The 21,449-nt window shown below is 45.1% G+C and overlaps 1 protein-coding gene across 1 annotated transcript in view; it reads right to left on the minus strand.

Moving 5' to 3' along the window:
- Positions 1-21,449, minus strand: part of LOC147898875 (cell division cycle protein 48-related / CDC48-like protein) — a 119,035-nt gene that overhangs the window by 41,746 nt on the left and 55,840 nt on the right. Inside the window, exons 7-10 of the mRNA XM_087378773.1 lie at positions 11,679-11,924; positions 11,387-11,573; positions 11,221-11,286; positions 10,842-11,091 (exon numbers count right to left, since the gene is read on the minus strand). Coding sequence (XP_087234899.1) covers positions 10,842-11,091; positions 11,221-11,286; positions 11,387-11,573; positions 11,679-11,924 — 749 coding nt within the window. The remainder of the gene's footprint in view (positions 1-10,841; positions 11,092-11,220; positions 11,287-11,386; positions 11,574-11,678; positions 11,925-21,449) is intronic.

A 21,449-nucleotide genomic window follows, 5' to 3' on the forward strand; every position in this document is an offset into this window, starting at 1 on the left:
GCACCTGCTACCCCTCCTCAGCAAGGAGGTGGAAGAGGTCGTGCACAGGGTGCAGCTGCAGGACAAGTTGTTGGTGCAGCTACAGTCAATACTCCAGAGCAGAAGAGATGGGATTCACGGGATGCCTTAGCTTTGTCATGCATCTCTCTTTCAGTGAAAAGATCTATCATTCCGCATATCCAGTCGTGTAAGACCTCCAGGGCAGCGTGGGATATCTTGGAAAGCATGTATGCAGCACGGAATGATGCCAGGGTATCTTTCTTAAAAAGAGAGTTGAGCAATACACATATGGAGGAGGGTGACTCCATGTCAGTCCACCTCACAAAGCTACAGGATCTCAGAGAGCAATTGTTAAACATAGATGAAATTATTCCTGATTCAGAAATGATTACAACCACTCTGAATTCTCTTCCTGAGTCTTATCTCAGCTTTCACACTTCGCTGAACTTATCATTGAGGGGGGGTGCAAATCCCCTCACTTTTCATGAGTTGATAGGACTTCTGCTTCAGGAAGAGCAGACCAGGAAAAATTTGGCTTCACGTGCAGGTGAACAAGCCATGCTCTCAAAATTTAAATCAAAAACAAAGGGACAGGCAAAGACATCAGCAAATCAGCCTTCCAATGGGTCAGGACAGCCTTCACAAAAGGCTAAAAATGATGCAAGTAAGCCCAAAAAGAAGGGTTTTTGTCACTATTGCAAAAAGCCAGGTCATCACATAGCAGAATGCAGGAAAAGGCTTGCAAAAGAAAAGAAAAACAGCTCAGGTATGGCTGTTTCAGATTCAGCCCCTCATGCATCTGACAGTGGGGATGCTGCAACCAACTTTGTTGGTCAAGATTATGTCTTTTTATCTTGCATTTCAGATTCTAGATTGGCTGTTCCAGATGCTCGGGATAGTATAGCCTCTTGCAGTGATGATACATATGCATTTTTGACTTGCAGCTTTGACTCTTTTACAGATGCATCTGCTTTCAGTGTTAATGAAACACTGAACACATGGTATTTTGACAGCGGTGCATCCAAGCACATCACTTCTAGGAAGTGTCTTTTTACTTCCTTGCATCCACCTCCTGTTGGTAAGAAAGTCACTTGTGCCAACAACTCCTCATATTCAGTACGTGGCACAGGAGAGGTTGAGCTCACTGCCATTGATGGCTCAATTTTCAGACTTTCAGATATCTAATATGTGCCTGGCATAACCAAAAATCTCCTTTCAGTGTCCACTCTTAACAGAGGGGGATTTCAGGTCATCTTTGAGGATGACAAATGTGATGTCCGAGACAGGGAAGCTAACTATGCCTTAAGGTTATCTGGTACTCTGCTGCGTGGACTTTTTCAGCTTGATATTTTTGAGAAAAGAGCAGCCCATGCTCTGGCAGTTTCTACCCCTACAGCTGCCATGCAAAATGCAGAATTATGGCATGCCAGATATGGCCACATGCATTACAACAGCTTGATGACACTTCAGAAATTTTCAATGGTTGATGCATTGCCACCTCTTGCGATACCTCCTCCACATGCCTGTGAAGGGTGCATTTTAGGTAAGATGCATACATTCCCCTTCAAGAAGGATGGTTCAGTTAAAGCTGTTCGCAAATTGCAGCTTATACACAGTGATGTCTGTGGTCCCATGAGGACTCCGTCTTTGGGTGGTCATCTCTACTTTGTTACATTTATTGATGACTACTCCAATTTTACTTGGGTTTATGGGCTGAAAAAGAAATCTGAAGTGTTCACGGTGTTTAAACACTTTTCAGCCATGGTTGAAAATGAAACCGGACTCAGGATACAGACATTACGCACGGATAGAGATGGAGAATACCTATCTGCAGAATTTAATGCTTTTCTCAAGGGCAAGGGTATTGTGCTTCAGCTCACAGTCAGGCTGACCCCTCAGCAAAATGGCAAAGCTGAGAGGAAAAATAGAACCCTCATGGAGATGGACAGATGTATGCTGAAAAGCAAACACATGCCTCATAAATTCTGGCTAGAGGGTTTGATGTGTGCCAATTACATTTTGAAGGCTCCCACTAAGGCTTTAAAAACAAAAACTCCTTTTGAGGTCTGGAATGACAGGAAGCCTTCAGTGGATCACTTCCGAGTCTTTGGATGCCTTGCCTATGCACATGTGCCAGTTGAATTTAGGCACAAATTGTCAGATAAAGCCATCAAATGCATATTTGTTGGATACAGTGCAGAAAGCAAGGGGTATCGTCTCTACAATCCTGCTACACGCAAAATCATAGTAAGTAGAGATGTGATATTTTCTGAAAATTCAGCTCACACTCAGGCTGAATTTCAAATGCCTTCGTCTTCAGAGGATGTCTTCGAGGGGTTACTACCCATTGCTTTGGGTTCCCCTGCTGATTTTTCTGATCCAAATCAGAATTTACAGCAACCTCCTGATGCTTCAGTTCCGCCACAGGATGTCTTGCCCCCTCCACAGGCAGTGGAACAGGTGGTGCAGCAAGAAATTGCAGATATACATGCAGCAAAAACAATCCCAAACTGGCTGTTACAGACTCTCAGGGAGAGTAAACTTGAAGCTCCGTTACCTGGCAGAACTCGCACTGCAGCAAGGCACATGGAAGGTGCTAATTCAGTGGAATCAGCATATGCAGGTACTCTCCTTGATGAGGAAGAGCCTGCCACATTTGAAGAGGCAAAGGATAATGTGCATTGGATGAATGCCATGCACGATGAGTTGCAGTCCATTGCAAAAAATCAGACTTGGGATGTTGTGGACTTGCCACAGGGTAAACATGCCATTGGCACAGGGGTATTTAGAGGCCCCTCGTGCATGGTATGCCAAGATACATGCCTTTTTGACCAGCAAGGGGCTGCACAATAGTCCTACTGAGAGCACCCTCTACATCAAGATGGATGGGGGGGAAATCTTAGTCATCCTTCTTTATGTCGATGACTTACTGCTCACAAGGTCCAATGAAGAAAAAATTGCAGATTTCAAAGCTGATTTGCAGACCAACTTTGACATGTCAGATTTGGGGCTGCTTCACTTTTATTTGGGGATCCAGTTCTCTCATGAGAGACGTGGCACTGTTATGTCTCAGTCCAAGTGTGTTCAGAAACTCTTGGACAGATTTAACATGCAAGAGTGTAAGCCCATATCCACTCCTATGGAACCGAGGCTGAAACTCACAATGCATGATGCAGGAGAATCAGTTGATGCCACACTTTACAGTCAGGCTGTTGGATGCCTCATATATCTCTGCAACACTAGACCTGATATTCAGTTTGCGGTATCTCAGGTGAGCAGGTACATGCACAGCCCAAAAACTATGCATTGGCAGGCAGTTAAGCGCATCTTCCGTTATTTGCAGGGCACAAAGTCTTTTGGCTTACTATTTCCCAGGGGGGGTGACTTGCAGATGCATGCCTACAGTGATTCAGATTGGGCTGGTGATTATGACACTAGGCAGTCCACTAGTGGCAATTGTTTCTTTTTGGGTAAATCTTGTATTTCATGGCTGAGCAAGAAACAATCTACAGTGGCTACCTCATCATGTGAAGCTGAGTACAGGGCAGCTTTCACAGCAACAGTTGAATGTGTCTGGCTGCGACGTCTATTTGCTGATCTTCATCTGTCTTTGGAGGGTCCCTCTCCAATTCTCACTGATAGTCAGAGTGCCATTGCAGTGGCAAAGAATCCAGTGTTTCATGCTCGCACGAAACACATCGAGGTTCACTATCACTACGTCAGAGAGAAGTTGCATGCAAGAGAGATCAGTATGATCTTTGTGCCCACACATGACAACGTTGCAGATATTTTCACCAAAGCACTACCACGTGAAAAGTTTGAGGCATTTCGCAGTGCCCTGAACTTATATCCGTTTGGTGATTGATCAGCCTTGTACATGACATTGGCACTGCAGGGGGGTGTTAGAATTATAGATATAATTCAGCAGTGACCAATGTAATATAATAAGCTAGTTAGGGGCACTTTTCCCTCTTTAAGAGGTTTTTCCCCCTAACTGCAGTTAGTTCACTAACTATGGTTAGTGACTACTAAGGTTTTGTCACTAGGACAAAACCTTATCTTTTCCTTCAGTGTGTTGTACTCTCACTCTCTTCTATTGCAACTAAGCTTTCAGCTTCCAAGCTTCCAGCTCTCACACTCTTTCTTGCTCTCTCTCACTCACTCTATACTCACATGGGGGAAATCAAAGTCTCCCAAGTCACTCCTGCTCTAGTTCTACAGAACCATCAGGCTCACTCCACAAGAAATTCCTTATCAGCCTTTTGAGCTGAGTGAAGCATTCCCTAGAGTGGCACCAACAAGAACAAGTAATCTAAGCTATGGCCAATAATACTTGGTTAACGACTACCATCTGAAGCAAGATCAAGTCTAGCTGAACTCGAAAAGAGGAGTTTTCTCCTTATACCCTCCAACATGAGTAAACCGTTGTGAAGGAGAGATACCCACGCTGATCTAGCAGCCCAAGTATCTGACAAAGATACCCCCCAATCCAGACTGATCTCGAAATATGAAATCTCCCTTCTTTGAGCCCTCAAGTAGCACCTAGCTATGGGCTAATCTGTATAGTGAAAGACCTTTCTCAAAATCCAAGAGTAGAATGGCTGACGCCTAACCACTTTGCATAGCCAACTTCGAAGCCTCCTAAAAAATGCTTCGACCATGCACAAAGCTCGTTTGCATATAACATCTGGGAGAAAAGGGTGCAAACTTAAAATGATAGACTCTACGTCAACAATCATCTTTGACAGGCATCGTAAGATCTGCAAAAAGAAGGGAAACATAAAAATCAGTGACAATACTCAAGATGGCAGATTCTACTTTAAAATCCCATCAGAGTCAAGTAGCTGAGAAACACTTTCTCTACCATGTCTCAAGCCAAGAGTAGATAAGAAGTGCTTATTGAAACTTGCTCCCATCTGAATTCAAAAAGACTCATGTGCATGAAAGGCATTATTTACTCTTTGATTTAATAAAACCTGCTGATGAACCCTTGCTACAGCAAGGCGCTCCTGAATCCAAGCAACTGTAGGCCGTCTCTATTCTTCCCTCTGCAAGGCTGCTAGCTGCTATAGGAGGCCAAGAATCTCATGTCTCTTGGTACTCGCGATCGTATGATAGAAATCACTAATACTACAGAGGGTCGTTGCCTCAAGTGAGGACGAAGACACCACACCCTTCATATGAGAGACCCCAATCTATAACACCGCTGTAAAGCCCTCCTTTGCATACAAAGCCCTAAAAATTCTGATACTGACAGAACGGGCTCTCAAGCGAGGCTCAAAAACCATCATACTGCCAAGAAGTGATCCAAGATTGAAACCCCTGGAGAAATGCAAATAGAGCCACCTCTATTTGATGCTCCATCGTCAATATAGAATCTGTCAATCCATGCATGGATGGACATTTGACATCTCTTATTTGACCATGAAAATAGGAGCGAGCGAGGCAAAGTGTGAAAAGCATCATCTATCCAAGAAACCTTGCCACCTGAAACAAAAAAGAACAACATCCCAAGCTGCTCTCTCAAGAGATTGGATGCCACCTTCCCTTCCCTACAGGCAACTCCACCACCTTGAAGTCACCTCCAATAGTCCATGAATTTGCAATTTGGGCCTACAACAGAAGTTTCTTCCAAAAAAGGGCACGCTTCACTCTGTTATTGAGTGTGTGAAGATTAAGAAGGCTAACCTTACATCCATCAATATAAAGTAAAATCCATTCGACTCTAGAGGGTGTGATGATGCCATGCCCAAGAAAAGGGGAGGAAATGAATCTGAAACTCAAATGCAAGTTCCTCGGACCTCTCCTAGTGCCCAAGAAATAAATAACTGAAACGCAATTTACCTGACTTTGCATGATCTTTACCATCCACTGTGTGTTCCTGGATAAAAAGAATATCTGTGGGACGAATTAGTTGCCTTCCACGACGGCGATGAAGAACATCACTAAGGCACTAATGTTCCAAATAACAATCCTCATCAACAGGAGAAAGTAGACTCAAAAACCTTGCCCGACCTGGTAGAAAAAACTTATGCCTCCCGTGAGGCAGATCTCCTGGAGTAATGGAGGGGAAGGGAAAGAACCCCCTATTATAATTATTATCATATTCTAGGCAGTGGCCAATGTATTGTAATAAGTAGGTTAGGGGCACTTTTCCCTCATTGAGGTTTTTTTTCCCTAACCACAATCCAATCCCTAACTACGGTTAGTAAATAGGATAGGGTTTTGTCACTTAGACAAAACCCCTTACTCTTTCTTTGTACTTCACTCATTCTATTCAGTACACTTACGTTTTGCTCACTCTCAATCTTGCTCATTGCTCACCTTGCTCCTGCATTTGGTATTAGAGCAGGTCATTCTTTCCCTACCTCCTGCAAGCTCCATCTTCAAGTTCAGCCCCAACCCATTCCGTACAGTCCGTACGACTATACGGATTCTGTCCAGCTGCTGCCCGTACCGCCGTACGTTTTTGCCACGGTCGTCCGTACCTGTCAGCACCGCATGTGCGAACCGTACTCCTGCTGCATCAGCGCCGTACAGCCAGTCCTGCATTTTGTACGCCGTCGTCCGTACTGTATTACGTACACGCAGCAAAAGCAACATGCCGATCAGCCCGCACATCAGCATAAAGCTGATTCAGGACAGCCCTCTTATAAGGCTGAGGGTGATGCGGATAAGCCTAAAAAGAAGGGCATTTGTCACTACTGCAAGAAGCCAAGACATTATATTGGTGAATGCAAGAAGCGCATAGCTAAAGAAAAGAAAAGGGATTCAAGTATGGCTGTGTCAGATGCATCAGCTCCCAATGCACATGATGGAGGGGATGTTACAGCCAACTTTGTGGAAGAGCACTATGCCTTTTTGTCTTGCATTTCAAATTCTTCAGTGGGTAGTTCAGATACTACAGCGACTATTGACGATGATCCATATGCTTTTTTGACTTGCAGTTATGATCCTTCAAAGGATGCATGCTCTCTCAGTGTCAATGAGACAATGAATACTTGGTGTTTTGATAGTGGTGCTTCTAAGCACATCACTTCTAAGAAGAGCCTTTTTGTATCTCTGCATCATCCACCTACTAAAAAGAAGGTGACATGTGCAAATAATTATTCTTGTTCAGTGTGTCGAGTGGGGGACATCACCCTCACATCCACTGACGGCACAGATTTCAGAATTTCACATGTTCTTTATGTGCCAAGTATAAAGAAGAATTTGCTTTCAGTGTCCTCTCTCAATAAAGGAGGATTTTAGGTTCTATTCGATGATGCTAAGTGTGCAGTGAGAGACAAAGAGAATGACTATACTTTGATGTTGTCTGGCACTTTGTATCGGGGTCTTTTTCAGCTTGACATATATGAGAAAAGATCCGATCTTGCACTTTCAGTGAGCACTCCCACTGCTGCCATGCAGAATGCGCAGTTATGGCATGCCAAGTATGGGCACATGAGCTATGGCAGCTTAATGACACTTCAAAAGCATGCTATGGTTGATGCATTGCCTCCTTTGGAGTCACCTCCTCCTCATGCATGTGAGGGTCATGCATGTGAGGGTTGCATCCTTGGCAAGATGCATAGATTTCCTTTAAAGAAGGATGGTGCAGTAAGAGCTACTCAAAAATTACAGCTCATATACAATGATGTCTGGGGTCCCATGAGGACACTTGCTTTTGGTGGTTATTTCTATTATGTTACATTCATAGAGGACTTCACCAATTATACTTGGGTCTATGGTCTTAAGGAAAAATCAGAAGTGTTTATGGATTTCAAACACTTTGTGGCTATGGTTGAGAATGAGACAAGACTCAAGGTGCAAACACTTCGCACAGATAGAGGGAGGAGTATATGTCTCACGAGTTTGAGGCATTTTTGAAGGAGAAAGGCATCACGCATCAGCTTACAGTGAGACTTACACCTCAGCAAAATGGCAAAGCTGAGCGCAAGAATCGCACTCTTATGGAGATGAATAGATGCATGCTTACCAATAAAAAGTTGCCTCTCAGGTTTTGGCTCGAAGGCCTCATGTGTGCAAATTATGTTTTGAATCGGGCTCCCACAAAGGCTTTGAAGACAATCACTCCCTATAAGGCATGGCATGGGAGAAAGCCTGGATCACTTCAGAGTTTTTGGTTGTGTTGCATATGCCCACGAGCCTGTGGAGTTTCGACATAAGTTGTCAAATAAGGCACTTAAATGCATTTTTGTTGGGTATAGTGCACAAAGAAAAGGCTATCGCCTCTACAATCCTGCTTCTCGCAAGATTTTTGTAAGTAGAGATGTTATATTTTCAGAGAATTCAGCATATACACATGCTGAATTTACTATTCCAGCTTCTTCAGATGATGTTTTTGAGGAGATGCTTCCTATAGCATTTGGTTCCCGAGCTGAGGCTCATGCTGAAAATCAGAATTTACAGCAACCTCCTCCTGATCCACATGCCCCAATTCAGCCACAGGCTGATTTTGTACCTCCACAAGGTGTAGATGAAGTTGTCAGGCAAGAGATTCAAGAGATATATGCAGCCAAAACAGTTCCGAATTGATTGCTACAGACTCCCAGGGAGAGTAGACTTGAGGCCCCATTGCCTGGCAAGACTCGTAGTGCAGTAACGCACGCAGGGGGGGCTCTTTCTGTTGAGACAGCTTATGCAGGTACTCTTCTTGATGAAGAAGAACCTGACTCTTCTGAAGAAGCCAAGGATAATATGCATTGGATGCATGCCATGCACAATGAATTGCAGTCCATTGAGAAAAAACAGACTTGGGATGTTGTGGATTTGCCACCAGGGAAACATGCCATTGGTACCAAATGGGTTTTCAAAGTGAAAAGGAAGCCAGATGGGTCCATTGACAGGTACAAGGCAAGGCTAGTTACCAAAGGCTATGCAAGAAAAGAATAGATTATGAGGAGACTTTTGCTCCTACATCCCGGATGACCACCATAAGGTCAGTTATTGCAATGGCTGCAAATTTTTTTTGGAATGTCCATCAGTTGGACATAAAAACATCTTTCCTTAATGGGGACTTACAGGAAGAGGTTTATGTCAAACAACCTCCTGGATTTGAACTTTCTAGCAATGCACTTCAAGTTTGCAAGCTGAACAAAGCTTTATATGGGCTGAAACAAGCCCCCCGTGCATGGTATGCCAAGATTGATGCATTCTTGGCAAGTAAGGGGTTACATAATAGTCCCACGGAAAGCACCCTCTACATCAAGAAGGATGGGGGGGATATTTTGGCCATCATTCTTTATGTCGATGACATGCTGCTCACAGGGTCAAATGAGGAAATAATTGCAGATTCCAAAGCTGAGTTGAAAGCTGAATTTGACATGACAGATTTAGGCATGTTAAATTTTTATTTGGGGATCTAGCTTATACAAGACAAGCGTGGCATCGTTATGTCTCAATCCAAGTATGTGCATAAGCTCTTGGATAGGTTCAACATGCATGATTGTAAGCCTATAGCCACTCCCATGGAGCTGGGCCTGAAGCTTACTATGTATGATGCAGGTGAATCAATGGATGTCACACTTTACAGCCAGGCTGTTGGATGCCTCATCTATTTGTGCAATACTAGGCCCGATATTCAATATGCAATATCTCAGGTGAGCAGGTATATGCACAGCCCAAAGACAACACATTGGCAGGCTGAAAACGCATCTTCTGTTATTGGCAAGGCACAAAGTCTTATGGCTTGATATTTCTGAGGGGGGTTGACTTGTAGATGCATGCTTACAGTGATTCAGATTGGGCGGGAGACTATGATACCAGGCAGTCCACTAGTGGTAATTGTTTCTTTTTGGGCAAAGCTTGCATTTCTTAGCTAAGCAAGAAACAATCTACAGTGGCTACTTCCTCATGTGAAGCTGAGTACAGGGCAGCTTTCACAGTGACAATTGAATGTGTTTGGCTGTGTCATTTGTTCGCTGATCTTCGTCTCTTATTGGAGGGTCCTTCTCCAATTATCACTGATAGTCAGAGTGCTATAGCAGTGGCAAAGAATCCTGTGTTTCATGCTCGCACGAAGCACATTGAGGTTCATTATCATCATGTCAGAGAGAAGTTGCATGCAGGGGAGTTCAGTATGATCTATATGTCAACGCATAACAATGTTGCAGACATCTTCACCAAAGCACTTCCACGTGAGAAGTTTGAGGCATTTCGCAGTGCCCTAAACTTATCTCCTTTTGGTGATTGATCACCACTTTGTACACCACATTGGCACTGCAGGGGGGTGTTAAAATTATTATCATATTCTAGGCAGTGGCCAATGTATTGTAATAAGTAGGTTAGGGGCACTTTTCCCTCATCAAGGTTTTTTCCCCTAACCACAATCCAATCCCTAACTACGGTTACTGGATAGGATAGGGTTATGTCACTTAGACAAAACCCCTCACTCTTTCTTTGTACTTCACTCATTCTACTCAGTACACTTACGTTTTGCTCACTCACTCTTGCTCATTGTTCACCTTGCTCCCACACCCCCACCCTTGTGGAAGAGGACACTCTAACGGTAGGATTTAGAAGAACAACGTAACATAGGTAGGATCTGGAAGAACAATGTAACATAGGTAGGATCTGGAAGAATGCTATAACGATGAGAGGCACAAGCGCCGGACATGCGCTTGTGCCAGAGATGGAGGAGGTGCCAAATATAAGTGGAATCCTTTGAACTCTACTTTGGATTTCAATTCTAGTATCTTAGAGGTGGAAGCCCAGTATAAAGCCTTTGATTCCAAGCACATCTTCTTACCCCCACATTATTCTTTGTACACAAGTGAGCACTCTTGCACATTACCACTTGTCAGGAAAGGGACATATCTCTCTAGCTGCAAATTTCATACCTCCAATGTCTCCGTCACTAATACGTTTTAAACGCCGAGCATGGACCTCAAGGCTTTGGGAGGCATCAATTTCTGGCTGGAAACCGCGCAATCTTGCACTTGCCCGAGTCACATATGCAGGTTGGGTGACTGGTAGAGTTGCAAGGTCTGCTGCTTCATTACTGTTCAACTTTAGGGGACCACCCCGAGCTGCAATTTCATCACACTGGGCAACCAACTCCTTGTCTATTTGTGAAAGCATGCCATGTGCCTGTTCACATAAAGCCAACAAATCTGAGCAGATTACTCCATCTTATGTGTTTAGCTTTTGTTTGTAAAGTTATGTAAACCTCCACTGGTGTAACACTTTCACAGCATTTTTTGAAGGAAGCCAACTTACAGCATCACGAAGAGCACAAGCCTTGCTCACAATACGAGCTCCATTGTAATCGTCTCCATGATAGGTCTGCCATTTTCAATATGAGGTGACTATGGACACAGAAACAAATAAAAATTGGAACTCAAAAAAGAAAACATTGATTTATCAAGAATCTCCCTAAGCGTACCTTTGCATTGAGTGGGATTAACTCCAAGTCCTGTAAGAAGGCAGATCGTGTCAAATAATGCCCACTATCTGTATGCTGCAGCAAAGTGGAAACATCCATAGGATTTGGGATAACCGAATGATAGTCAGGTGCATCCTCCTCTGTTACAGGATAATGGAAGACACTAAAGCATTTCTCATACAGCAGTCTGCGATACATAGCCAACAAAAAGGCTGTTAAAATTTTAGTGCACAGTCACCGAGCTGGAATGAAAAATGAAAAGAAAGGATATGAGACAGGTCATTAGCTATACCTGTTGCAAACTTCCCGCAGGCACATTCTCATCCGCCTCAAAGCATGCTGCTCTTCCTCAAACTGGGCTTGCAATGCGGCCTCATTCACCTCCCTTTCCTTCCTGGGTGCCTTAGGAAGTTCAGGAAGTGTCTCTGGCTCATTTCTTTTTTCATGATGCTTGTGCTCACAAATGTTCGATGCCGCTTCCAGAATTTGGGAAAAGCATTTAGCCCTGTCCTCTGATCTGGGGAGTCCAACCTCATGGCTGCACAAAAGAACATATATTGTGAAATCATGTTATCTCTGCGTAAGAATTTAGAATGAATCGGTATTCGTGTGTTCAATAAATGTAACACCTCTTAGTGGGAAATTAATGCTCAATATTCAGGAAAAGAAAAATAATGCCAGAAACAAGACCTAGGCAAAAAAGGCATTTTAAAGGCAAGGTCTATGCATTACTTGTCACTGGACACAGAGTCCTGGGGATGGTGAATAACTAGATTGCATGCTAAGGGAGCTATTGCACATTAGTCCATTAGTGTGTTAAGGCCCGATTGTAGCATGAAACGGGCATATGGGCATTTCTGCCTCAGCTTTGTGTTGAAAAGGCATAAAGGAGGGTTCTGATCAGTAACCTTGGTCAAAAATCAGGCACATCAATTCATCAGTTGACTCAGCAAGCGCATCTATGACATATTCAAATTATTAGTGAGCACTTTCCCCATTAAAGAGCCAAATTGGTGTCTCACTATGTGGCTTAGTACTTTCTCTGCAACCTGCATTCGTATGTGTGGTTCCCAAGTAGTACAAGAACCGCTGTTTGATCCTACTTCTCTGAGGGGAAATTGAAATTGCTGTACGTTGGAATCTCAAAACATCATAATCCTTTGAAGATCATATGGCAAGCACAACCCCGAAAAAAGAAGTGATGTTTTCTGGACCATAGATGGAAAAGTTCTCAAGGAAACAAAGGCATTTTGCACATGGAAGGCTGAATGCTTATCAAGAAGAACAAGACACCGATTTCAAGGTAACACCAAATCTTTCAAAGCATCTGCACAGATCAAAGACCTTTTCGGCACAAACTCAGAGGTCTCCACTGCAGATCACAAGGCAAATTTGCAACAAGAATTAAAATAAAACGAGCATGGATGCATATGAAATCCTAAGCAACCATTTCACCAAATCCAAGCATAAGCACTGATTACTCAATCCACACTCGCCATGGTACCTTGCTCTGTGTGGGTGCATGTTTGCGCATGCATGTGAGAGAGGTTGATGGTGAGGTGAGGGTGATGGGGATGGCGATGGCGATGGCGATGGCAATGCTGATTCTGATGCTGATGCTGATGATGTTAGCATCCCGTCGAGACAGAATAAGGCCTATGGACCAGTCTTAAACTTACAAGAGATATTGTACATGTGTAGTGAGGGGACGGGGATTGCCATGGTTTTATGTAGCGCATTTGAGTTTTTCTGATTTTGAAAATTGTGAGCACTGTCTCTATGGGAAGTACACTAAATCAGCCCATAAAAGAAGGGGAAAGAAAGAGTTTGAAAAGCTTGATTTGGTGCATTCAGACGTATGTGGTCCCATGCCTACACGGTCATTAGTCGGAGTTGAATACTATGTGACATTCATTGATGATGCAACTAGGAAAGTGTGGGCTTATGCTATAGCTCGGAAGAGTAATGTGTTCCAGGTAATTCAGAAATGGTTGGCCTTGGTTGAGAATCAGTCAGCTAGAATGCTTAAATGTCTACGGACTGACAATGGAGGAGAGTATGATCTCCTTCACTGGTATGAGCCTGCTCTAGAAGTTTTCCTCTGGTGCTCATGGTTTCAGCAATATATGTGGCTGTGCACTAGCGTGCCCCTCTGAGAGTGTCATATTGTAATGAAGGGGTCAGGGGCTCACTTGGTGAAGGCCAGAGATGGCAGGAAAGGGGTGTGAGGAGAGGGAAGAGGAAGAGAGGAGAGAGAGAGAGAGAGAGAGAGGGGAAAGGGGTAGAGGGAGAGGAAGAGAGAGAAAGGGAGTGAGGGGAAGAGAGATAGAGAGAGGTTGGGAGAGAGAGTGTAGGCAGCACGTAGGAGGAAGGAGTTGGGAGTAGATAGGATTAAAGTACACAAATAGGGGTGGATGGGGACTTATATAGTCCCTCCACATTTCCCACCTAAGAGGCCTCCAAAGGTCGTCTAAATTCCCCCTTTTTCCCCTTCATTACAGCCATCCCTTCCCATAGAATTTTGCCCTCAAAATTTCACAGCATAGCTGTCCAACAGAAAGCCTGCTCCCGCTCGCTGCTCCCTCCCACCACCGCCATCTCCATCTCCTCTGCCTCACCCCCTCCCGCCATCACCATCTCCTCTCCACCCCCCCGGCTCCCGCGTGGCCTTCCCCCGCCTGCTCGCCGCCATTCCTGCTCGTCGTGCGCCAGCCCTGCCTTGCCATCGTCCACTAGCTGCCCACAAGGCAGCTGTAAGGAGGCGCAGCAGTGCCTGAGCTGCCCACGGCACACTTAAGCTGCCTAGCAGCTGCAGTAGCAGCGCCCAGGGCGCCTCCTGCCCATGCCAGCTCAGCTCTAGCAAGCGGGCTGCTTTCGGCGCAGCCCACCCCTTCGCATCAGCCTGCCCTCCCGGCACGTGCTCGGACTTCCCCTCCCCTCGAGTTCTTCCCACCACCAGGGGCCTTTCGACCCCCTCAGCTCTGGGGCTGTTCTTCAAGGGCAGCTCGAAGTGTGAGCTCTCTGACTGCTGAACCCTCCTCTTCCCTTTGCGCTAGGGGCTCCGGAGCTTCATTGCCAGCTCAAGGCTGCCTTTGGTACCTTTCAGAGGAGGGTTGCTGTCTCAGCTTTCTTTCACAGACATCCGGACTTTTCGCGGGCAGCCACTCTCAGTTTTTCCCTTGTCCCTCACCCCCTCTATTCCCTTTCTTTTTGCCTGCCTTTTCACGCAGCAGCAGGTTAATTACTTGTTTTTTGAAGATCAACCTTGATAGTGACCCTTGGTCTGGCAAGAGGGGTTCAAATGGCAGCACCTTCGACTCCCAATACTGTTAAGGTTTTGCTCTCTCCGGAGGATAAGCAACAGGTTCAGAGTGCAATGGAGGCTCTTTAGGAGAGGGCCCTAGTAGGCCGGATTGTTGAGATTACCCCCTCGAGGCGACAGATTCCTTCAGGCGAGTTTAGCCCTAGGGGATGACCACATCCACGAGGTCACCATCTATGGGAGAGGGGTCTTCCTTCTCCAGTTCAGCTCTCCAGAGACCACTTTGTCACTTGTGGAGCAGAACCCTATCTTTCTTCGTCCTCATCTGGTCTTCCTCTTTCCTTGGCACGATGGCTTCACAGTGGAGGACATGGACACAACTCACCACGTACCTCGCTTCCCAGTGACACTCCACTTCCCGAGGCTCCATCGATCCATTCTACAATCTATCGGAGGATGTTTTGGTACGGTGCTGGAGTCTCCTCCTCCCTCGGCAGCCACAGTGGTCGCAGATGATATGGTCCCCAAGCTCAGAGTGATTGTGGACACCCCCGAGACGTTTCCTGAGAGCGCTTAGTGAGAGTGCTCTCAACGAAAGCAAGAATGGAAGAGGGAGAGAGAGAAACAGAGAGCCACACAAGTTTTGGTGGGTGCAGAACCACCCTAATCTTCTTTTTCATTCATTTATATATGTGTTTCAGTATTGTGAAAGACCGGATTCCGTGCTAGCTGAATAGCACTCATGGAATCACTATGCAATGTCGGTACACCTGTATGAATCCCCAGATCTCCCACTAGCCGATCAAGCCATATAGCCTCCTTGCAACCCTCTGTGGCTGCAACATACTCAGCCTCTGTGGTAGACAAAGCAACGCACTTCTGTGCGCGAGACATCCACGACACTGCACCACCTGCAAAGGTGAACGCATAACCAGAAGTGGATCTCCTACTATCCACATGCCCTGCATAGTCTGAATCTGTGTACCCAAGTACACACATGTCTCCTCCACCAAAGCAGATGCACATCTCCTTGGTACCCGTCATGTACCTCATGATGCACTTAACTGCCTCCCAATGCCTCTTTCCTGGATTAGCCATATACCGGCTAACAACTCCCACTGCAAATGCAATGTCTGGTCTAGTAGCTATCATAGCATACATGAGACTCCCAACCGCTGATGCATAAGGAACCTTGGCCATCATGGCCCTCTCCTCATCTGATTTGGGACTATCTGTATGACTCAGTTTCAATTATGGAGGTAATGGAGTACTCACTGCCTTCCCTCCCTCCATATTGAAACGCTGTAATACTTTTGTAACATACTCCTTCTGTAAAAGCCAAAGGAGTTTCCTACTTCGATCACGCGTGATGCGCATACCAAGAATATGACCTGCAAGTCCCAAATCCTTCATATCAAAGGCCTCTTGCAACTTGGCCTTTAATGCATCTAGCTCATAAGTATTCTTGCTAGCCAATAGCATATCATCCACATATAGTGCCAGGATTATCAGGCTGTTATCCTTGGCCCTTTTAGTGTAGAGACAGTGATCAATTTCACTCCTTCTAAAACCCTGGGACCGAATGAAAGCATCAAACTTCTGATACCATTCTCTAGGCGCTTGCTTAAGACCATAGAGACTCTTCTTCATCTTGCAAACCAAATGCTCTTTGTCCTTTTCTTCAAAGCCTTCTGGCTGCATCATGTAAATTTCCTCATGCAAATCCCATGCAAGAAAGCTGTCTTGACATCCATCTGCATAAGCTCCATATCCTCTCATGCCACTAGTCCAAGCATGCATCTAAGTGTGGTCATCTTCACAACTGGAGAGAATATCTCATCAAAGTCCACACCCTTCTCTTGCTTGAACCCTTTAGCGACCAAGCGGGCCTTGTACCTAGGCACATCATCACCTGTGACCTTTATTTTGTAGACCCATTTACATGGCAATGCTTTCTTTCCATGTGGCAAAGAAACCAAGTCCCAAGTCTTATTCTTCATAAGTGAACTCATCTCTGATTGCATAGCATACTCCCACTTGCGTTGATCCTCGCGCATCATAGCCTCTCTGTAGCAAGAAGGCTCCCCGCAATCAGTAAGCATCACATAGTCTACCCCTGGAACAAACCTATCAGGCGGTCTAGACACTCTAGATGATCTTCTCAAGGGCATTTCAGCTTGCTGTCCCACCTGCATATCAGCCACATTTGGCTCATCATTTCCACCAATAGATGATCCATCATCTACCCTTGATTGTATACCTGTGGGAGTACTTGGTGGTATTATTTCTTGCACATTTGGTGCATGGACAGCTTGCTATCTATCAACATATGCAGGTGGATTCACATCCTGGAAAGTGATTCTCCTCATTTCCACATCCCTCATGGGTGCCTTATGCATCTTCTTTTCATTGAAGACTACATCATGGCTGCGTATGATCTTCTTTGCTTCTGGATTCCAGAGACGATAGCCCATCTCTCCACTTTCACCATAACCCAGAAAGATGCATTTCCTATTAGGATCTAGCTTCTTTCGAAGCTCTTTTGGCACATGTGCATATGCCTCACACCCAAATATACGCAAATGAGAGTAAGAGGGCTTCTTGCCACTCCATGCCTCTTCAGGAATACCACCATCCAAACTCTTACTAGGTGATCTATTGATCACATGCACTGCAGTCTTCATTGCCTCAGCCCAAAAACCACCAGAAAGACTTGCATTGGAAAGCATGCATTGCAACCTTTCTTGAATGGTACGGTTCATCTTTTCTGCAACTGAATTTTACTCTGGAGTACGAGGGGATGTGAGCTCCCTCTTAATCCCACGTGTATCACAGAAATGCTGAAAGTCATGAGAGAGATACTCTCCACCATTGTCAGTCCGTAGGCATTTAAGCGTTCTACCTGACTGATTCTCAACCAAGGCCAACCATTTCTGTGATACCTGAACACATCACTCTTCCGAGCTATAGCATAAGCCCACACTTTCCTAGTTGCATCATCAATGAATGTCACATAGTATTCAGCCCCGCCTAATGACCGTATAGGCATGGGACCACATACGTCTAAATGCACCAAATCAAGCTTTTCAAACTCTTTCTTTCCCCTTCTTTTATGAGCTGATTTAGTCTGCTTCCCATAGAGACAGTGCTCACAAAATTCAAAATCAGAGAAACTCAAATGCGGTACATAACCCAAATGGCATAAGAGTTTCATTCCATTCTGGCTCATGTGTCCCAACCTGCAATACCACAAAGAAGTGCTTGGCTGCTCGGTTATTGCAACAACATAATCAAATACCCCTGATATATGTAAGGGATACAAAGTCCCACACTTGGCACCCCTGGCCAAAAGCATAGAGCCCTTCTGAATTTTTCAACTCTGAAAGCCAAAAGTGGTGTGAAAACCAGCATCATCTAGCTGACCCACTGAAATAAGACTCTTAGTCAACTTAGGCACATGTCTCACATGTTTCAAAATAAATGCAGACCCATTTGCAAAAGAAAACTTTGTCACATGTTCCGACTATGTCACATGCATAGTCATTTCCAAGATGCACACAACCTGTCTTTCCACTGTCATAAGTGAAGAACCATTCCCTATGGGAAGTAACATGGAATGAAGCACCAGAATCCAAAATCCAATCCTGAGAATATGCATCATCTGAAGTGATAAGCAACTCTGCAAATAAAGTAGACATGAAGAGAACGTCATTGTCACTATCATGTGTGACTGCATTGATCTCCTCGATCTTCACTTTTCCTTTGTCCTCCCTTGGACTCTCTTCCTTTTGATTTGCACCCCAATTTGCATTCTTTTTCTTATGCTTTTGCTCTCTTTTCAGCTTGTAGCAATCCTTTTTCATATGGCCCTTCTTGCCACAGTGGTAACACTCAATGTTCTGTGTTCTCGACTTACTACGAGACTTCCCTCTTTCTTGGGACTGCCCCCTGAACTGTGATCTGCCCCTTTGCACATTTAAGGCTGCATCCTGCTTATTGCCGTCCATAGACTTCCGTCTAATCTCCTCGGCCAACAAGCTACCCACAACATCATCACATTTCAGTACTCCACCAGGTGCAGAGTTACTGACAGCTGTACGGAAGGTATCCCATGAGGATGGCAATGAACATAAGAGAAATATTGCCTTAGTCTCCGCATCAAAATTCATCTTCTGAGCCTGAAGCTGGCTGAAAATAATATTGAATTCATTCAAGTGAGAAGCAATGGAGACCCCTTCCTTCATCTGCAGCTCAAACAACCTCTTCATGAGGTAAACTTTATTAGAGGCAGTTTCCTTTTCATAAGTGGCACACAGTTTCTTCCACAAATCTTCCGTAGTATGCTCATTTACTACTGTGAAATAAACTGACTCTGCAAGATGAAGTCTAATAGTAGATTTTGCTAATGCATCCAACTCATTCCAATCATCCTCAGACATATTTGCAAGCTTAGCTTCAATCCCTGCCAAGGGTTTAATCTGCTTCTTTTGAATAAGCACATCCCTTACTTGTTCTTTCCACAAAGAAAAGTTTGTCCCATCAAACTTTTTAATGCTAAAAAACTCCTTTTCAGACATGGAAGAGGATGCCATGATGCAAATGAAGCAAAAATCCCAAATGCTAGTGCCTATAAGAGAGAATCACACCAAATACCAGGTGCACCCAAATGTGCATGTCACAATAGAGTGAAATATCACCAAAACTCATGTCTCAAAGCATCTGACTCATGTGCATATACTATGCATCCATATGAGCAAATCTGGCCCAAAAGAAAATGCCAACTACAATGGCAATCCAAAATATCAATAAGTGCCAAATGACTCAAGCATTAACACCGTCCACTGGCATATGCATCAATAATATATCATCCAAGAGAGCATAGCACTATCAGTGCATCACCTGCAATGTGTCAAAGCTGTCCCTCAGCATAAAATAGCATCCATGTGCAAAGCGTCCATAAAAATAGCATCCCACAAGGCAATTTGGGCCTATCAGCGCATCCAATAAGGAGCACAATGCATACAAATGGCCTATAAATCATCCACTGCAACCCAATGCACACCACGAATGAGCGCACACTGCTCAAACTACAACCAGAGTGATCTGCATAAGGTATGCTCAAGAAATCATAGTCCCACGGTAATGACCGCTACTGACATGTGACATAAATCTAAGGTTTCAAAACCTTAGAATGAAAAATGCATAACAGAGAGACGCAATCGAATACACAGAGATCTATAACTCTGAAAATCCTCCACCGAATCGCGTAAGAACTGACAGGTAGGGATTTTTGGGCGTTTGGAACGCAATGGGACAGACGGTTTTGAAAACCGTGGTCTCAATCACTGGGTCCAACACACGGATTGAAAAACGTTTTTGGAAAACAGAGCTGCTTGTAAACTCCACCGGAATGCGAATGATGAGCAACATAGAAGTTTTAGGACCTCCTGAGTCCACCAGAACTGACAGATCTACAAATGGTTGCTCCAAACTTGAGTTCCAACACCCGGACAGAAAAACACAAAAACTGACACAGTGAGTCAGAAATCCAATGAAATGATCCCAGATTCAAGAATATGAAGGTGTTTCCAAGCTCCTGAAGTGAAGTGGACACCAAAAGCAAGCAATAGTTGCCTCTACAAGTCAATATGGAGTCTCTGTCATCGAACAGAACAGGGAAAAGCTCAAAAAACGACTTTTTCTTTGAAAACACTTAACAGGCTCTCAAAACCACTTCGCAAAACCAAAGTGACTTTTCCAAAGGTTCCTCCAAGGTCTCTACACACTCGGATGCAAGTAAAGTCACCCACAAAGCTTTCCACAGAGCTTCTCCTTCCTCCCATAGAGCTGCTGAGCTTCCAGGCATTCACGCACACTCAGCTAGATCACCCGGGCTCTGATACCAGTTGAGAGTGCTCTCAACAGAAGCAAGAATGGAAGAGGAAGAGAGAGAAACAGAGAGCCACACAAGTTTTGGTGGGTGCAGAACCACCTTAATCTTCTTTTTCATTCATTTATATATGTGTTTAAGTATTGTACATAACCGGGGAAAAGGCACAGTGACCTTTAACCCCCACACTTAAGTTCCTTTGCAATAGGAGCCTGGAGCCACTGCTGAGCAGGTCTCAATGGACCCTAAATCGGGGCTACCCTCCGCCCTCCTCACCCCCCTCTGCCTGTGTCCCCCCCCCTCAATCCCTCCTCCCCTTAAACCCGCAGTCACCCGTACCACCCGCCCCTCCCTTCTCCCTGCCCGCCTCCTCTCCCTGCATCTAGGACTGTAGCCCCCTCCGCCCCTTCTATTACCCGTCCCCCTTCTCTTTCTAGACCCGTGCCTTCAATCAAGGGGGTGCCAGAGTCCTCTCCTTTGCAGCAGACCCCAGGTCCCTCTTCCCAGGCGCAGCCTAGTCCTGGTGCGTCCTCCTCCACACAACAGAGCTCAGGAGGTCCGTTTTTGCAGCTTCCAAGTCCCAAGCCTCGTCCAGGACAGCCTCTGCCTAGAGAGTTCTGGCGGCTAGGACCGTGGAACTATCTTGAGATCCCTGACAAATACCCGATGTCTCCAGAGGTGTCTGTCCTGATTTTGCAGCCCCAAGAAGGCTCTATAGGAGAGTTTGGCTCGCGATCACGCCCTTTCTGGGGGTTTCTCTTCGCGGCGTTCGGAGAGGAGCAGTGGACTCCCACATTGTTCGACCTTATGATGCAGCAGTAGATAATTAACATGATGGAGGAGTGGCTTGGCCCCCAGGGGAGGGAGATGTGGGTCACCCATGGTCACACCGCCACTTTTCAGCTTGGCTT

Source organism: Dipteris shenzhenensis, chromosome 9, assembly GCF_047967505.1.
Source record: "Dipteris shenzhenensis isolate YYH24624 ecotype China chromosome 9, Dip_SZ_1.0, whole genome shotgun sequence".
In the NCBI taxonomy this organism is placed as follows: domain Eukaryota; kingdom Viridiplantae; phylum Streptophyta; class Polypodiopsida; order Gleicheniales; family Dipteridaceae; genus Dipteris; species Dipteris shenzhenensis.